The 19,328-nt window shown below is 61.2% G+C and overlaps 1 protein-coding gene across 2 annotated transcripts in view; it reads right to left on the bottom strand.

The window, feature by feature from the left end:
- The window catches only part of NHEJ1 (non-homologous end joining factor 1), a 48,397-nt gene that overhangs the window by 875 nt on the left and 28,194 nt on the right, over window positions 1–19,328 (bottom strand). Inside the window, exons 6-8 of one of the 2 annotated variants that reach the window (XR_012629380.1) lie at window positions 3,714–3,831; window positions 3,363–3,466; window positions 2,738–3,070 (exon numbers count right to left, since the gene is read on the bottom strand). Coding sequence is in view for 1 of the 2 variants with exons in the window: in XM_074872298.1 (XP_074728399.1) it covers window positions 2,990–3,070; window positions 3,363–3,466; window positions 3,714–3,831 (303 nt within the window). In the remaining variant the exon portion in view is untranslated. Of the gene's footprint in view, window positions 1–2,649; window positions 3,071–3,362; window positions 3,467–3,713; window positions 3,832–19,328 lie in introns of those variants that run through there. The other variant, XM_074872298.1, reaches the window with a different exon arrangement.

Genomic DNA, 19,328 nt, shown 5'->3' with positions numbered 1-19,328 from the left:
AGGGATGCAGCGTCCACCCCTGTATCACACATCTCCCACAGCGCTCAGCTACTCTCAGGCACCGCCGGGATGCCTGGCCACCACACACCGCTCCTGCCTGCGTCCCGAAAGTGCCCAAGTCCCTCCTTCCTCTGCACCCCAGCTTTCCCCACCACCGCATCTCCCCATCCCCGCCCCCAGCGGGAGGGCAGCATCCCGCAGAGGTCTCGCTGGGCTCCCAAGGCCGCCCGGGGCAGGGGGCAGGGGGCTGGCACAGGGCCCCGCAGGGCTGCCCGGAGCCGGGCGCTGCGCAGGGCGAGCGGGCGAGCGGGCGGCGGAGCCGGGCGATGCAGTCTAGGTGGTGCTATTTCTCTATTTTTGCACTGGACGGGTTTGGGATTTTCCTCTCCCTATTCGCTGCCTTGGTCGTCGTCTTCTCCTCTCTCTCGCTCTCTCTTTTTTTTTTTTTTCTTTTCCTTTTCTAAAAATACTTGACAGCGATTGAAAGGTCCCTTTAATCGAGGCCACAGAGCCCTTATTAAGGGCACGGGTCGGGGTGCTGGGCCGTGCCCGGCATAACGGCTTCATTAAACCCTGCGAAAACTAATATTTATGGAATCAAATTTATGGAGGCCGAGGCCGAACTTGTGGCCTTTAATGTGTGTCGGGAGCTCAAATCCAGCCGGCTCCAGGGAGGAGGGGGTGGGGACAGGGAAGGAGACCCCAGCGGGACAGGATGGGACAATGAGTGGTGACACTCCCTGGAGCCGGCGGCAACCTGGCCAGGGAGGCACCAGTGGCCCCACGCTGGAGTCTGGGGGCTGGGGTCCCTGTGGTGGCCTGGGGGGCATTGGCTGAGCTCTTTTTCCCACTCTTCACTCTCCTGCTTTTATTTACCTCCCATCCACGCTGCTGCAGCTCCACCGTCCCTTGCCTTGGGAGCAGGGTGAGTGGAGCAGGATCTGTCCCTGCAGCAGGTCTTTACCCCCAGCCCATGCCTGCCAGGGTGCTCGCCCATCCCTTGGGCACAGAGCCACAGGGCTCCCCAGGAGGGCTTACTCTGCAGCAGGACAGGGCTCTTGAGCAAACACTCCTGCAGCATCCCTGGGATTGGCTCCCCTGGGTTGAGCATCCCAAGGAGAAGCAGAGACACAGCCTGGGGTGCAGCTGGTAGCTGGGATGACCCAAGAGTGCAAGTACTGGTTTGCACCGTCTGATCCACTATAGACCCCTCCAGCCACTGGCACAACGGGATGGGAATGTACCCCCACACAGGGGGCCCCAAAGGGGACAGATGAGCCAAATGCCCTTGCTGGGGTGACAAACCCTCCTCCTGTAGGTCCTGGCATGCACAGGGAAGCAGCACGAAGCCCACGCCCAGCAGGAAACTGGGGGACCTGGTTTGTAACAGAGCAGCTCCCAGTCCAGGAGATGGAGCCCACATGTATGGAGCAGGGGTTCCACCAGGGGACAACCTGGTAACAGAAGACACATGAAATGGAGAGCTGCTAAACTCCTGCTGCCCCTATCCTACCCACCCCAGCTGGTAGCAGGACCCTCCCTAGGGGCAAGTGCCCAGCAGACAGACCCAAAGTTGCCAGGGTAAGATGCTGGCAGATGGGAGAAGGCAGGATATGTAGCTATGGCTGTCGGCACAAGCTCCCCATCCCATTCCCCTTCTCACCACCCACCCTGCCCCACATGCTGCTCCCTCAGAGAGGAAATATAAAAAGCAACTGGCTGCTCTCGCCCTGGGACTGGCCGGCCGTGGCCCAGCAAAGGCCCTTTCATTCCCCTTCCACAGACACAGGGGCTGCTCCGGATGTTTTTGTTTCCCCCTTGCTGCCCGGGAGAGCAGGCAGCCTGACTGTGGCCAGCCCAGCCCCGCGGAGCAGGGCAGCCAGGGCACTGCCCCAGGAGAGCGGCACTGTGGGCTGCACCCTGCCTTGCAGTAGTGCTGCCTGCTGTTTCAGGACCCTGCTTGGACCCAGGAGTGGGGTTCCAGCCCCAGAGGAAGCATGTGGACACAACCGGCTGGAAGAGGAGATTGAGGGTTAATGGATGGATGGATGGATGGATGGATGGATGGATGGATGGATGAGGTCTGGAGGGGCAGAGGAGGTGCTTTGTGTCCAGGGAGCACCAGTAACCTGCTCCAGAGCTGCTCCCAGGCCTGGGAGCTTTCAGTCTGTTAGTGGCTTGGTTGTCCCCTGCTCCTGGGAGGTCAGAGCATGGATTAACCCCATATCACCTGCCCACTAACCCTGGGGGAGCTGCCTGCAAATGGAAGGTGCCCCTCAGCCCAACCAGGCTGCCTTTGCCAATCTGCTGCTGCTAGGGCTTCACTTGGCTCCAGGCACCAGCACATGGTGTGTCCCCAGCGTGAGACAAGGAGAAAAAGGGCTCCAGCCCCCCAGCAATCTGTGCCCCCCTGGATCTGGGGGTCCCGTCATGCACACCCCACCCCGTGTACTGCTGCTCAGGGTGAGGCACAGCACAGGCTTGGAGCTGCCGTCCTGCCCCACAGCAATGAGCTGCTGTCACCTCCTCACCATCCAGAGCTGCTGCAAGCCCCTGGGACAGCAGGGCTGGCCTGAGGGGGACCCAGCAGCACCAGGGGCTGCACCCCTGCCTGGGCCCAGGAGGGATGGAGCAGGAGGAGAGGGAATCTCACCCAGACACAGCCCTTTATTGCAAATTCACATCAGAGCAGCCAAACCCCACAGCCCTGCCAGAGCCCCGGCTGTCCCACACCCACCTGGCAGCATCCCTCCCACTCTCCCCAGGTCCAGCGCTGGCTCCACCACGAGGCAGCCTGGGCAAGCTCTGCACCAGGGAAGAGGTAGAAAAGAGGTTCCTGAGACACTTTTGAAGAAAGAAGATGCCCCATCTCCCTGGCTGGAAACACCTCGGGAGGGCACCATGAGCTGGGCAGGGTCCACCAGGAAACACAGGAGCAGAGGCAGAGGATGCATGGGTGTTCTGCACTGCCTCTCTCGGCAGCAACCTTTCAGCTGAAAAGCCCCTTCGCCTTCTTCGGTTTGGTTTTGGCCACAGGCAGCTGAAGCTTTTGAGCTGGGGAGGAAGTCGGCTGGAAGCAAAGGGGAAGCAGTGTCAGTCATCCCCCAGGGTGTCACGCAGGATGGGTGCATGTGTGCAAGCAGTGACACTCCTGTCATGCCCGTAGGGGAGTGCAAACCACACACACGTGTACAACCACACGCTCCCCAGCCAGGATACATGGTGAGGGATGGGCTAGGAACCAAGCTGAAGCCCCCAAGCCCATCCTGGAGGGGCACAGGGCTGGGATGCGAGGAGGGAAAGGAGGTGTGGGCCCCATCCTGCCATTGGTACAGAGAGGCTGTTTCTAGAGCTGCACTCACCGTGGTTCCCTCGCTGGAAGATGCTGTTTCATCCTCCTGGGATGGAGGTGGCGGATGGGGGTGCCCTGTGGTTTCTGCAGCAGGCGCTGGGCCCTTGGTGTCCTCTGGTACCAGCAGAAAGAGATGCAATTTGGGATTGAGATGAGGGAGCATGGGGCATTGCCCAAAGCCACACCAGGAGCGGAGCCTGAGTGAGGGAGCTCAGCCCACGGGGGGAAAGCAAAGGGGGAGGCTGTTGAATGGGGTGATCTGCACCCAGGGCCCCACTCCCCTTCTCCTGAGATGGGGGCTCAGTCACAGGGGGCCAGGTGTTTCATGCGCTCCCCATCCCACAGCCACGGAGCTCCTCACCCGAGTGCTGCCGTTTCCGAGCCTGCTTGGCCTCCTGCTGTGTCACTGCCGTGTAGAGCTGCTGCAGAGCAGAGGCGAACGCCTGCCCTTCTCCCGCACCACAAATCTGGGGCAGGCTCTGCGGGAGAGAGCAGAGGCACCATCACCCTGCCAGGAAATCACCTGCCAGGAACCGGTTCCTGCCAGGACACCCTGCCACGGTGCCGCAGTGGGGCAGAGAAAGGGTGGTGCATCCCTCTGCCCATTGGGATCCCTCTGCTTCACCCCAGGGGTGGCGGCACGGCTTGTGGGGCGAGCCAGCTCTGGCACTGGGCAGGACATGGCTGTGTGCACACACACACACACACACACACACACACACACACACGTGTGTGTGTGCACACACCTGCACACCTGCTCCGGCCAGTGGGCTGCCTTCCCATTCAGAGGCAGACTGTGGAGATTTGCGAGTCATTCATGAAACATCAGAGATAAGATCACATGGGGAAGGGCTGCGGCTTCCCTGGCTGGAGCATCACGGGTGGGGATGGGGAGCCCTGGCCTGCCACGACTGCCTTCGGCAATATCTATGGAGGCAGAACAAGCCATCGCCAGTGGCCCCATGGCAAGTGAGGGCAATGCGGTGGCGAGACAAGAGATGTCCAGGTTTGCTCCCAGGCTGCCAGAGCAGCTCCCATCATGCTGCACACATTTTTTTCTCCATCCAAGCTTGACATAGGGGAAGCCCCACTCCTCCTGCCTGCACCCCCTGCCAGGGCTGTGGGATGCCAACCTCGCCCTCTGGGACACACTGATGTGCATGGGGGACCTTGGCTCTCACGACGAGGAGGCTGGCAGGCTGGGCGAGCCCCACGCACCACTGGGAACCTAGCACAGAGCACAGCCAGCAAACAAACACGAGCGGGGATGGGGAAACATGTGTGCTCTGGAGGGGGTGGCTGTGTCGGGGTGTGTAGGGCACGGTATGGGTGCACATGGGCAGGTGAGTGTGCGTGTGTGCATGTGCACGGGGGCTGTGTGCACAGCTGTGTGTAGGTGAGCAGGGCTCTGAGTGCACACGTGTGTGTGTGTGTGTCTGTGTGTCTGTGTGTCTGTGTGTCTGTGTGTGTGTCTGTGTGTCTGTGTGTCTGTGTGTGTGTCAAAGGTCTGCACTGATCTCTGCTCTGCTCCACACCAGACAGCAGGAGAACAAAGTGTAACAGATAAGGCTGGATCCTCTCTGGGCCAGCGGAGTGGGGAGGGGATGGGGACGCTCAGACCCACTCAAGGCCAGAGTCCAAAGCCTGGCCCCAGCTTCCCAGTGGCAGAAAGGGCAGGCTGAGCCCCCCTCGCTGTGCCCCCACGGACGGGGAGGGAGGGCAGGACTGATGCGGGGATGGGTTGGCTGGTGCCCAGAAAGGAGCCTTCCCCACAGGTCTCATCCCTGGAGCCACGGACATGAAAGGCCCCTTAGCTGTAAGACACGCATGGCACCAATGGTTTTTTGGCCAGCTTCTGTGCAGGACCTCCTGTGTCCCTGCCCACTGCCACAGGAGGGAGCGATGCTCTGGTCCCAGCACCCTGCCAGCATCTCCCGGATTGCTTGCCACTGGGCAAACACACCTCTCAATGCCTTCTTGCCCAGCCTCCCCGCCGTGAGCTGTGCTGGCCCATCACAAGGTCCGAGGGAGGAGGAGGGATGCTGAGCACCTCAAACACCGGGGGGATGCTCTTGCCCTGGGTGTCTCGCTTCACGGAGCCAGGGTTGCACCCAAGGTTGCAAAAGCAGCATCTGAGGCTGAGAAGGCGACTGTACTTCAAAGGCAGGAGAGGGACTGGCAACGGGTGGCCGACACAGCCCAGATCAAAGGCAGAAGCTGGAGTCATAATTCAGAGAAAAGCAAACAGCAGCTCCCAGGAAAGCCAGGAACAGTGGTGGAGTGAGCAAAGTGTACTAGATAGCACTGCGTGGGTCAATGCCCCGGCAGGGCAGGAGAGTCCCCTGCAGAGCCACCCAGCCCTGGGTGCCACTACCCTGCTGCCCACCCCCTCTCCCTGCCACCAAGGGGTCCCCAGAGAGTGCCAGGGTGACAGGCCAGGCTGTACACCCAGGTGTAGGGTGCTGCCCACCCTCCTCTGCCCCAACCCAGCCATGACGTGGGCTGCAGTGCAGGGTGGCACCCGGAACATGCCCCAAGCCCCGGGGCTGTCAGGCTGCTCCTCTTCCCAGCATCCAAGTGAGGATCCGGGCAGGGCAGCTGCTCTCTCGGTGCTCAGCCCCACTGCCCAGAGCCAGTGCAGCGTCCCCGTGACGTCCCTGGGGACAGAGCAATGCTGTGGAGTGCTCCCCATGCCTGCAACCACCCCGTGTCCCCGGGACAGGCACAGACGCACCTGCTAGGGTGGCACCCTGGGGAGGCGCTGGAAGAAGGGTGCCTAGTGCCACCAGCCCCCCCCGGGAGGGATAGGCATCCAGGGTGGCACAGGGGTCTGCAGGTGCAGGGCAGCCACTGCCCACGCCTCCAGGAAGGGCCCAGCTCCAGCAAGCCCAGGGTGGAATTTGGGAGTCACTGGCCACCTCCTGCCACTGCCCTTCCCGACGTCTCAAGCCCATGGGCTCAGAGCCATCGGGCTGCCAGTGCTGGCCCACGCCGGGATGGGAGGGCCGCACTTCACAGCCTCGGAGGGAAATGGGTTTATAACCAGAGCTGGAAGCATTTCCCTGCAGAGCCGTGACTCAGCAGGGAGCTGAGCATGCTGTGCCAGCCACTGGCCACCTGATGGCCCCGGAGGCTGAGAGGGACAAGGAGGTGTCCCCAGAAGGGGCTGGGTGGGGGACAAGCCCTGCGTACCGGTGATTTTCCCCTTCCTCCTTGCCCAACTGCCCTAGCACATCCCTGAGCTGAACCACGCTGCAGCCAACTTCTTGTCCCCACTGCAATGTCAGCCCCGGCCTCCGATGACTTGTTTTCCTCTGATTATCGATCTCTGGGATAAACATGACGCCCAAGATCCGGGGAGCGGCACGAGCAGAGAGCTGACACCTGGGGGAGTTCTGGCCAGGTTGCCCCACGTGGCTTGCCAGGCACCAGGGAGCGATGCCCGGGGAGCTGGCATGGCTTGCCCGCATGTTATGACTACCTGGCCACAAGGCCAAGCGGGATGCCCCGGTATCAGGAGTGACTCAAGGCTGCGGCAGCGGCACAGGAGGCTCCGCAGCACACCCTGAACTGCGATTAGCCCAGCCGGGGGGGCTGCCTGGCAAAGGGGGGCAGGCACCTGACCTCTCACCAGCAGCAAGCCGTGCTCGCCGGCAGCCCCACAGTGGTGGGGGCAGCTCACGGGGAGCTGGACTGCAGCCTCACTCGGTGCCCCCCATCCTGGGGCTATGGGGCTGTAACCCAGCATGGGGGTCGGCAGGGCCAGTGGTGGGCAGCGTACAGCATCCCTCCCCAGGCACCCTGCCTTCACCCACCCCAGCCCACATTCCCTTCTCAAGAGGCCGTAAGAGATGGCAATTTGGATGTCTTCTTGACAGCATGAGCAGGAGGGGCACGTCGCCCAGCCCGGCACCGTGCCACCAATGCAGAAGCATCACCTTTCCCTGGCCTGGGCCCGGGCAGGGGGTTGCAGGCAGGCTGGACCACGCTGGGCCCCCGTGGTGGTGCCAAGCACCAGAGTCTAAATCGGTCGTGCTCAAAGCTGGGGACTGACCCTTTCATTATCACACCAGACGTTCGAAGCGGTTACCAACATTCTTCGCTACAAACCCCACATTCCTATTTTTTAATATATTTTTAACTGGAAAACAGAGCGAACGGGGCCTGTTTGGAAATTACAGCCTGGCTGCTGTGGCTTGTATGTCAGATCTGCCCACATTCCCGTGGCCAGCCTCAGCACATGCTCCACAGGGGCACACTTAATAATTCCTGCCGGGGCCGGGAGCCAAGGGGTGTGGGCCGGGGGGGGCATGGCTTCCCCGGGCTCCCCCCACCAGCGGGCTGTGCGGAAGCAGCGTGGTGGAGTGACAGCCCAGGAACGGCACATTGGCTCTCTGGCAATGGGCACGGCCACCGCCGCGCTGGCATGGGCGAAGCCTAGCGATGCTGCGGCAGCCCACGGTGGGCAGAGGAAGGGCTCCATGGCTGGGGCGTTCCCGTGCCTCGTGGACAGGCTGCCCTTGGCACTCTGTCCTGCTGCAAGCTTTGTGCGTGCTCCTGGGAATGGGGATGGCGTGGCTTGCTGGATGTGTGCTGGGCATCTCTGCCCATGGTCATGCCAGTGTCAGTCAGGCTGGGGAGGGATCCACCCTGGGGTCCAGGTAGATGAGCACCGATGTGTGCTAGCTGCTCACCCAGCCTCTGCCAACAGCGCCAGACCAAGGGGTCCTGTCAGGATCTGCCTGCGGGAGTATAGAGATGGAGGGGGTTGAACTGCTCCCTTCCTTCCAGCTGGGATCAAGGTCAGGGAAAGGGGCAGCTCATCCCCTTGGGATGGAGCAGGACACATCAGCCTGGCCTCCCACCCCAGCTCCCTAGTGGGGCAGTGCCTCTCCCTGTGGACGGAGCTGTCCCAAAGCACCCTGAGCTGCCCACAGGCACCCTGAGCTGCTCCACAGAAACCACCGATGCCCTTTCCCAGCTCCTCCAGACCTTGGATCTGCTCGCACACACTCACCCCAGCCTGCAGCAGTCCCCAGGGCACTGTGTACCCCAGTGGCAGATGGCTAAGGGACCCGTGCTGAGCTCACACTGTCCCCATCACCCCCTACCACACACGGCCCTGGGGACATGCAGCAGCAGCAGCTAGGAGAGCTGGTGGTGCTGCTGCCAGCCCGCCCGTGGAGCAGGCAGGGGCAGGATGGCCAGGGCTTCCCAGGCAGGGAGCCAGGCTGAGCACACCTGGCAGGAAGCGGCGGTGCCGGCAGGGGAAGGCAGCCGGAGAGCTGCCGAGAGGTGAAGGGGTCACCCCGGGGAAGAGCGGGCGGTGAGGCCGGGACGGCCGAGCATCCCAGCCCTACCCAGCCCAGCCCAGCCCAGCCCGGCACGGCACGGCACGGCACGGCACGGCACTCCTCCCAGCGCCGCTCCAGCCCTGCTGCGGGCAATGTTTTCCTTTCCCCCTGACTTTCAGGGCCTTTCCAGCAAGCAAATGTCAGGCGCATAAAGAGCAGCACTGTGAGCGGAAGATGGAGCGAGAATGCCTGCCCGCGTCCCTCCGTAAGTGCTGTCTCACACTTCATCAAGGCAGCCTTTGCAAGCGAGGCACCCGCTTAACAACCAGCAGTCTATGCTGGCCGGCGACCGCAGCAGCCCCGACGCTCAATACCCTTTTCTTTTCTCCTTGTGCTGTTTTCACGGCTTAGGTTACAGCTTTTCTCGCAGACACTGAGCAGAGGGGCGCGGTAGCAGCAGGGGCTCTGCATTGTGCTGTCGCCACGCTGGGGTGGATGTGGGACCCCCCCATGCAGGGATGCATGATGGGGGGGGGTCCTGCCCCTGCCCTGCCCACCCACTGCTGCTTCCAGCTCCCAGGGATAAATCCCAGGGAAAGGAGGGTCAGTGGCAGCACAGGGGTAGGGCAGGAGGTTGCAGTATCTCCTCCCCAGACGCTCGAGGACCAGCCCACAAGGAGCAGCCTGGAGCTTGGCAGTGGGCTGGTGGGGGTGAGGGGCTGCAGCCCCCAGTGAGAACAGCCCCTACCCCATCACACACATCCCACCACATTGCCCAACAAACCCATGGGCATTTGAGCTCTCTTGCTGCCCAAGTGCCACAAACTCCCTGAAAAGAGTGGGTCCAGCAGAGCAGCCCCTGCTATAGGCACCAGCCTTGCCTCCCTACCTGGGCGACCCTGCAAGCAGCTGGGCATGGCTGCCTGGGGGGTGGAGGGGGCTGCTGGTGGCACCTCCAGCTCCAGCCTGACCATTGGCACTTGCTCTCCTGTCCAGCAGCCTGTGGGGCAACAGCAGGAGAGCCTCCAGGGCACTGGCATTGGGTGTCAGTTTGGCAAGGGAGCTGGGCAAGGAGGATGCCCTGAAGAGCATCAAGTCCCAGCATGCCAGGACTTGTGAAGACTTGCTGCTGGCTTCCAGAAAAGCAGAGCCACAGGCTGATGGCACCTACAGGCCTCTGCCAGCCTGGCCCACCACTGACATGGGGTGCCTTCTCCGGGGGCCAGTGCAGGCAGCAGAGGGCCTGGGCAAGCCCAGGAACAGAAGACATGGACACCTGGTGGCCAGGGTCCCTGCTGTCCCAGGGGGACAGCTCAGGGACCCCTCTTCTCTGCGAGGAAGCTGGGTGGCTCACACTGCCTTGTTATTGTAGGGTGGCTCGATGAATATGGACGCATCACTCAGGCTTATTATTGTAGGGTTCTTCCGCAAAGCGTGCCAGCTCATGCGGGTTTATTATTGTCTGTCCAGGAAAGCTGGACACATCGTGCTGGTTTGTTATTGTAGGGTTGCTCAGGAAGGCCAGCCAGCTCATCCCAGCATGTTATTATTGCACAGGGCTCGTGGGGGGCTGGCCGGGAAACTTCCTGCAAAGTGGGGTGACGGAAAGGGAGCCACACCTGGTGAATCACAAGGATGCTGTGTGGTGATAAGGAACAGTGAGGGGTGGGATCCAGCACCCCGGCTCCACCCGGTGAGGACAGGCCACTCATTCATGGGCACAAACACTCACGGCTCCCCTGGGACCCATGGGGCAGCAGGGCTGGAGGAGGCAGCAGGAACCTGTGTCAGGGCTGGGAACTGGAAGAGCAGCCTGCAGACCCCTTGAGAAGCGAAATCTGGGGGTGACAGGGGGATACCCATGGGGATGCTGCACCCAGCATGTCCCTAAACCCGGCACACAAGAGATTAGCTGAGTTAACAGGGCCCAGAGCGGAAGCTGGGGCTGAGCCAGGTGGGATTAGGGGCTTTGGGGGGAATCTGGGTGCGTTCAGGATCAGGCTGAGCAGGAGGCAGTGGCCACTCCACCCCAGCGGCTTTGCAGTTCCTCCTAAGCGCAGGTGCAGCCGGAGGCGCAGCCCCTGGGGACGCTGCCCCATCGTCACCCGAAACTGCAGCAGGAAGCATTGCTGCGTGGGGCAGCGGGGCAGCAGGGCTGGCTCAGGCAGCTCCCCAGGCACATGGCCCTGGCAGGGTTGGGTCCGACATGCCCCAGCGGCCCTGGCACCACTGCTGGCACAGCCACTGAGTCACCGTCACTTCCCCTTGCCCTGCGACAGCCAGTGTTTCCCAGCCCCAGCAGCCTGCCGGGGTCCCTGCAGGCCGTGCCCAGCTGTGCCGGTGCCCAGGTGTCCCGCAGGCAGTGCTGGTGCCCAGGTGTCCCCCGGGCAGTGCCGGTGCCCAGGTGTCCCACAGGCAGTGCCCAGCTGCTCAGCGCAGATGTTGGTCCTCAGCCAGGCAACAGGATTGAGTGTCAGGCGAGCTCTCTGTGCACAGCAGCGGCGGCAGGAGGCCAGGCTGCCCTGCGAGCACACAGCCCCTTCATTCATGGCAAAAAATAGCCCCCCGGGGTGTGGTCCAGCCTGGAAAAGCCCCCTCCAGCCCTGGCCAGCCCATGTTTATTCAGTGGGGGGGCACGCGCTGCCCTCCCCCTGCCCGCTGGCCCTGCGCACCATCTCCCTGCCAGAGCGGCTGCTCTTGGACGCGGTTCCCCAGGTCCCCCCCAGCCAAAACACACAGGCTGGGGTGGGGGGGATGGCAAACCCCTAAAAAGTGCTGGGTTTGTCTCCGGGAGGAGCAGCCCCTGGTGATGTCATGAGAGTTTGCGAGCGGCCACATGAAAGGGACTCGCTGCCCAGGAAATCCACAGGTCCATGCTCCGCCAGACAAGCCAGCGATTCTTCAGTGGGCCGGGAAGGAAACCTCGGGGAGCCTGAGCCAAGCCTGCCCTTGCCCTGGGGACAGAGCAACTCCCCTGCCCCACGTCCCCCCAAGGTTCCCAACCCTGCTTCACAGTCCCCCCATATCCCTTTCTCAGCATCTGCAGTTCACAGCAGTTTAATCCCTGCCCCCAAATTGGTACCCCTGGGTACCAATGCCTGCCCTGTGGTCCCCAGGGCACCAAGCCTTGCCATGTAGACTCCAAGCATCCTAATCCCTGCTCTGCAGCCTCCAGAGTCGACCCCTGTCTCACAGACCCCAGACCCTCTCTCTCCACTGGCCTGGGGGGCAGCACCCCCATTTCCATGGTAATCCATCAGGCTGGGAGCAGCAGGTGATTTAGGGCCAGGCAGTGCTGCCACCAGATAACGGGGATGCAGCACGGTAGGGGATTCTCTTTCGTGAGGGATTATGCTGGGGACAGCTGGGAACACACAGACGCAGCCCGCCCCAGCCCCCTCCCCAAGACCCAGCCAGGATCTCGCCCCGCTCCAGCGGGCACTGCAGACATGGACTCTGAAACTGAATCCACTGCCTAGGGCTTCCCCTCCCCATTTCCCATGGGCGCAGGACACAGTGGCTGGAGTGATGGGGAGGCTCTGCCCTCCTTCTCCTCCGTATGCAGGAAACACCCCTGGGCTCCCATCCAAGCCCAGAGCCCAAGCTCTGCACCCCACTCTGCCCTGCACGTCCCAGCCCCACCATGGGGCCTGCATCGCATGGGAATTGGCAACGGAGCTGCCTCCCCTGCCCCATTGCCTGCTGCAGCCCAGAAGAAGCCGAGTGGCAAGCGAAGATCAGGGTGGTTTTGACTTCATGCCCCCGGCGCCTGTCATGCACCATTTTGGGAGGTTCCAAACATCCAGCCCATCCACCTGCAACCTGCTCACAGAGACACTCTCCTACTCTACTTGCTTCATCTCTCGCCACACAGGTGCAAGGTGACCTCTCTGCACCCCTAAAAGTGCCTGGGGGCCAGTGTGTACCCCAGGCTGGTGCCACAGCACATGGGGATACTTGGCTGGGAAATCCTCCATGGAGCAATGGGCATGGGTGTCTTCACAGCATGGTGCTGGGGCAGGGGGCTCGTTGGGGCCAGCTGAGCTGTGACAAAGGACCCTGTGACTGAGACCCTGCTGCCCTCAGCAGACAGAGACTCTTTGCAAAGGGCCGGCTTCCAAGCAGACCAGAGCCTGGGACGTCTAGGATGTGGGGCATCTCCATCCTGTGGTACCCCAATCTGCCCATGACAGCACTGGGCTCACGAAGGGGACAGGGAGAGCAGAGAGCGGAGAGGAGACAGGAGCTCCCAGGGTCAGCCAAAGGCTCACAGGGCTGTTCCCTCTCCCCACTGGGACCAGGGTGGGATGTTTGCTCACACTGTCTCTGTCCTGGCAAAGAGAGCGGACTCAGTCTCTGGGACTGTCAATCAGGCACCTTTCACCAGAGCTAAAAATGCACTCTCAGAAGGAAAACAAAATAAAAACACAAAACAAAACAGAGAGGTGAAAAATTCCTTGACATTTCTCTCCTGCAAGTCCCCGGGGCCGGCAGAGAGGCAAGAGCCCCCGGAGTTTGTCAAGCAAACACTTTCACACCCTCGGCCGCGCTCGGCATGCTGCCGCTGGAATGCCAAATATATATTTAAGCCCTGCTCATCAAAGAAGTCTGTTCGGAGTTGGTCTCGGGCAACGTGCATGTGGGTTTGGCCCAGAGAGAAAACCAGAGACGCTGAGAACATTTCTTGGGGATGGGAGACAGCTCGCACACACACACACCCACATACACACACACGTGCGTGAGATAAATGACAACCTTCAAGGTCGTATGGCTGTAAGGTCGCGGGCTGGGCACGAGATACCTGCCCGCTGCAGCACTCACCCTTATCAGCTCCTGTCGCACCACGGGGTGGGGATGTTTAGGCTGGAGGGAGGCCAGCAGCCATTCTGCATTCCAGCGCACTATAAACTTTGTCAAAGCTAAATGAGCTCCGCCAACAAAGCCGGGATCCGGGCAGACGAGCAGGAAACGACACTCTGGGAGAGGACAAGCTTACAGAGATACAAAGGGCTGCCTGGGGCTGTGCACCCCGTGAGGAGGTGATGAGTACCCTCAGCCTGGGCACAGCACCGTGCAATAGGGAGGCCAGATACAGCGTTCCTGCAAGGCCAGGGTTGGTGCTTGTCAGGGTGCCACAGCATCCCTGACCACTGCATGGATCTTACTCTGCCTCCCCCCAGCATCAGCTGCAGCAGGCAGGTAGCCCCAGCCCTCCCGCAGGGCATCGCTGCTCATCTGCTGCCAAACCACCCCCAGCCCCTTGCCTGGGGGAGCCAAGGGCAGGGGGCTGCTGGCTGCATCTGCCCCACAGCTCCTCCTCCCAGCCATGGATTTGCTGGAACGAGCTGTCTGGGCATAGCTAGGAGCTCTTTGGGATCGGGGCTGCAGGCAGCAAAGGAGCCTTTCTGCATGGACCACTCCTGTTCCTCAGCTCCCTCCCTTAGGAGCATCCCCTCGGTTTCCTGCAGACAGCCCAGGGACTAATGCCCATCTCATGGCCCACCTCAGAGTCAGAGAGATGGTGGAGTCTCTGCTTTCCTCCTCTTCTGTATGGGGTTTGCTCCCAGCCATGGCAGTCCATGACATTTGCAGAGCCCGGGTGCTGGCTGCAGGGCAGGATGCTCCTGCTCCATCTCTGATCACAGGTCTGGGAGCTGCCACACCCGGGCTGGAGGGCAAGGCAGGAGCTCCATCTACAGAGATGATGGGCCGGGCTTTCCCCTCTCTGTCATTGCTTCAGCCAGGAGCAAAGAGGTTTTAGCCTAAATCTTGTGCCTAATCCCAGCTGACATTGCTGCAGGTCAGGGTCTGGCCAGGGGCTGGAGCCGGCCGGGGCAGGAGACATCATGGTCACGAGCAAACAGAGCACGTCAGTGCTGTGAAATCAGGCATTACGCGCCTGTCGCCCACGGCAGGACCAGCCCGTCAGGCTGCCGGGGAGCCACTCTGGTTGCGGCAGGGGTAATCCCAGCACTGGTGGGGCCTCACCCTGCACAGCCATGCCCCCCAAGCCGGGTTCATCTCCAGGTGAGGGGAGGGATTGCTGGGCCGCGGGTTGGATTTCAGGCACCTGCTGCTAATAAAACACTCTGTCAGGGCACCTTCGCCCTCTCAGCCCTTGGAGAGAGGGATGGGGTCCCTGCACAGAGGACTGGAGGAGCTGGGAGCTGTGTCCCCAACCCTGCCCCATGCTGCACACCTCCACCCAGGTGAGAAGACCTCTCGTTGCCACTGCAGCCCCATCTATCTCTGTCCTGCCAGGTTCAGCCACTGCAGCCTGAGTCGCTCCTCATTTTAAAGGGCTGGGATCCCAGCCTGTGCCAGGAGCATGATGGTCTGAGCCCTGCTGTTCCCCCGTGGACAATGAGGAGTGAAGAACTCCCCAGCTCCAACAACCACTACTTTTTCCAGCCCCCTGCCCACTCATCACACCACTCTCTCCATTTGGGCTTGTCTTGCTCCGAAGGGTTCACCCACCCCTTGCCATGTCCAGACAGCAAAACCATGCCCTTTGGCTAAATACAGGGTATTTTAAAAGCCTCACCATTTTCATCCCTATTTTTCTAGGTGTTTTCTTCCATGCAGCGCTACCTGTCATCAGCAGCACTGAAAAACAAGGTACCCAGGGTGCCTGCGTGCAGCTCCCCCATGCTCATGTCAAACCTCTTCTGTTTGCAGTCACTCTCCTGGACCACCATCACCTTCTAGTCTGAAAATTCGTTTATCTTGAACCTTATCTGTAATAACATACTCCAATACATTGTCTCCTATCCAGTGCCAAGCTAGAAAATCCTCCTCCATAACTTAAACTGCTGCCATCCCATGGCCCTGCTCTTTGCCAGCCTTAAAGACATCAGAGAGCTCGGCAAACCAGAGCATGATGGCTCCTGCCCCTGCTCCCCCTTGCCAGATGCCAGCTTTTGGTGGGGCTGCTGGCTGGCTGGGGGGCCAATTTCCAGAGCTACTGGGGTGCTGTGCAGGAGGACCTTCTTCCTCCACAGCCAGGTCCTTCTGCAGCCTCAGGGGAATGGGGGACCTCTACAGCCCCCCCTGCACTGCAATCAGCTGCCATCATCTCAAAACATGAGCCTGTCACTGGCAGACACAACAGTGGTACTTGGGGAGGTGTTTCTTTGCTCCCCAACAACCCCAGCTCCTCTAGCAGCCCCAAAACAGGGGGAGCAGGGTGTCCCCGAGTCCCCTGCCTCCAGGAGCCAAGGCTGGGAAAGAACCTCTCCGAACACCTGGAAAATCAAAAGGCAGCTCTCAAAGTAGACATCAGGAGCCGAGGCAGGGACTGAGCTGCTCCTCTCCCTGCTCAGGCTGGCTCCTGGAGCTGGTACCCACAGCCCACTGCCTCCTGCCAGGCTGCACATCTGCAGCCTCCACCCGCGCAGGGGAGCAGGAATCAATTACAGAGCTGGCAAAGGCAGGACTGCTCCAGGGCTGGCGAGCAGCACCGGCTCCAGCGGCCGCAGAGCACGTGGCACAGCACCGGAGGCAGCCCGCCGGCCGGCCCCGCGCCTGGGCTGAGCGCAGATGTGCCACTGGCTCATGGGGAAGAAGCAGGGGAACCACTTGAAAGCCATGGCATGAAAGCGCTGGAAAACCAGGGCCACTCCTCTGCTCCTCTGCCTCCACGCACTATTTATAGTACTCCGGGTGCCCACCCCAGGGGATTTCAACCCCTGGTGTGCAGACTTCTGCCAAGCCGACTCTCTTCTCTGCTGTGCAGCTCCCTGGGCCCCCAGCAAGGTCTGTGAAAGGTTCCAGATAGCTAAGATGCTCTAGGGTGGGCTGTTCCAGCTGGGTCTAGGATCCAGCCAGCCACAGGGGCTAATGGCACGGCCACATTAGCCTGCACTGGAGGGGCCAGCCTGCATGCAGCACCCTCGGACAACCATCATGTACAGCAGGAATGTATGGACAAGCCCCACCACATTGGTCTGGAGACAAGGTGAGACCCAGCCAAGCCATGGTGACACCTTGGAGACCCACCATCAGTAATCCCAGCTGGCTGTGGCCAGGTCTGGCAGGGAGATGTCCCTGCTCTCTCCAGCTGCAAAGGAAGGGCTGGGTGGAAAGGCTGTGGGGAGGCTCCCCTCAAGCTTGTAGACTGATTTCCTTGTTGCATGGGAGGGTGTCAGGCCTTGGCTCCATGTCCCAGCACCCAGTACCTCCTGGGCATTTTCAAGGGCCTCTTGAGTCACTGCAGGCAGAGGAGAGCTTAGCTTGCACTGGTGAAACATGATTCTGCCAGCCCACACCTCGTGGGGGCTGCTGGAAGGCTTTGGGGAAGGTGGGCAGCAAGGAAGAGCAGCAGTGCCATGCCCTCAGCATATCCCGAAGTGCTGGCCCCACATCATCTGCTCCTGCCAAGCAGCACATGCAGGCACAGCTCTGTGCCCAGCCCCAGCTCAGCCGGCTGCAGCATGGCAAGAGCAAGATGCTGGGAGGGATGTCAACATCCCCCATGATGTGGCTGAGGGGGGTCACAGCTGTCAGCCACCACAGGGCAGGGGATAAGGCAGACCCCTCCGACAGCCTCTGCAGCACAGACACCCACTGCTCGCAGTCCCATGGGCCAGGACAACCACTGCAGTGGTGGTGGCAGCTGGGGGACGAGCCAGGCAAACACCAGAGCACCAGGTCACACCGTGACAGGCGGGATGAGGACCTGGGCACCGGGAAGAGCAAATGTGGCCTTTTTCCTATGCCTCTTCATCCCACCTGAGCAGAGGTGCAGGGGCTCCCAGTGTCTCCCAAGGGCTGCAGGGTGAGGATGCTGCCTGCCCAACCCAGAGCCATGGTGACCCCCGGGGCAGAGGGGTAGGACCTCGCCGACTGGGAGCAGGTGGCTGCTGCTGGTGCTCCTCCAGCCAGCGGCCAAGGAACTAAATTTATTTCAGCAATATGTGGGCAGCGGGGGGGATTGGGGGGCTCCTCCAGCCCATCTTCCCCATGCACGGCGCACATCCCACTGCCCTCCTCGGCGCTGGTGTGGCCGACCCAGCCCCAAAACCAATGACGGGAACAGAGCCCTTCTGGACCGTCTCTTTGGCACCCGCATGTCCTGATGACTGGCCCCGAGCGGACCCAAGTCCTTCCTCCTCCGACCACAGAGGGGAAAGTTTCCAAATTAAAAACCTAAAACTGGCAACAAGGTGCCCATGGCAGGAACTTTTTAAACTGGCCATTAAAGTTTATAAGTTAGACGGGCACCAGGAGTGAGCGGCGGAGCTGCAGGAAAACAGCCGCCCCTCCTTGAGCAGCCTAACCACGGCTGTCCCCAAAGCCACAGGGCTGACGTCACGGCATGACTTCACCTCCATCACCCACCGCCTGGCCGGCCCCAGCCTCGTGTTTACCCCTGCCCGTCCCCGCTGCTGTCCCTCGCAGCCCGCTTTTCCCTTTGAGGTCAGCCGGCAGCCCCGGGGCCTGGCGAGGAAGAGGAAAAGAGCAGAGAGAAGGAAACCAAACCTCAGTGCCCACAAGGCAGGCTGCAAAACACGGAGCCCCAGCGGCCGTGCTGCGGGGACAACGGGCTCCCGCCTCTCCCCTGGCTGCGTCCCCCGCTTCCTACCCCCAAGCTGCTGGGAAAACTCCAGCGGCCAGGGCTGTGCCCACTGTTATTCTCCTGTTTTCCCACAGACAACATATTCTGTGCCCTCAGCCAGATGGGCTGGGAGAGGGTATCAGACCGGACCTGGTGTCCTATCCTGCCCAGTCGCTGTCCCAGAGGGTGAGATGCTATGGCGTGGGTGAGATGCACAGTCTGTCCCCAAGCCCAGCTGGGAACACATGGCCAGAGCTGGGGTGAAGCTCAGGGTTTCATCTAGGATTGCTTTGGGAGTAGCAGACACAGAACCTCGGGTGCCTGGGTGCGGAGTGGGGCAGCACCATTCCCCTCTCCCCTGCCAGCACAGGGGCATTTCGGCTCTAGACCTTGCAATGAGGAGTCACCAGCCCAGTGAGATGTTGCAGGTGTGTGTGTGAGGCAGGCTTGCTTTGCATGGTGGGGTGGGAGAGCAAACAGGGGGAGATAAAACTCCATGGGTAGTGATACTGGAAGAGCCTGGAAGAGACACCATGGTTGTTTTCAGAGTGGCTGTGCACAGGGATCAGTGCGGAGCCCTATGCAAAGCCAGCACTGCACGCTGGAACCAGCCTGAACAACGAGCTCAGCTCAGAGATGCAATTGCCAGAACATGGGTGAGAGCCACAAAAGCCACATGGGTTCAGGAGGGGCAAGGCTGGGGGCTGTGCAGCCGCAGAGCTGCCTGCAGCAAGCCCAGGGCACCGGTCAGAACAGGCTGGGAAAGCCGCTGTCCCCATCGACTGCTGTTCAGAGCCTCACAGGACACATTTTGCCCGCTGTCACCTCCCAGAGAGGTCTGTGGGTTGCGTTTATAGACTCGGCCACAGACCCCAGTCCTTGTCCTCTGAACCGCACAGTGCTGCCCCTGCATCCGGAGCATCTCCAAGAGTGAGGAGCTGCACCCACCCTCTCTGCACACCAGTGAGTTGGTGCACGCATGCGAGCCACTCGCACGCCTCCCTACCAGCATCGATCAATGAGGAAGCGTGCGCGCACACACACACACACACACACACACAAACAGGGCAGCCTCTGCAAACAACTGCTTGTTAAGTTAAAATTAAACTCTCTACAAATATTGACC

This window comes from Strix uralensis, chromosome 6 (assembly GCF_047716275.1).
Source record: "Strix uralensis isolate ZFMK-TIS-50842 chromosome 6, bStrUra1, whole genome shotgun sequence".
In the NCBI taxonomy this organism is placed as follows: Eukaryota; Metazoa; Chordata; class Aves; order Strigiformes; family Strigidae; genus Strix; species Strix uralensis.
This window is presented reverse-complemented; position numbering and strand designations above follow the sequence as displayed.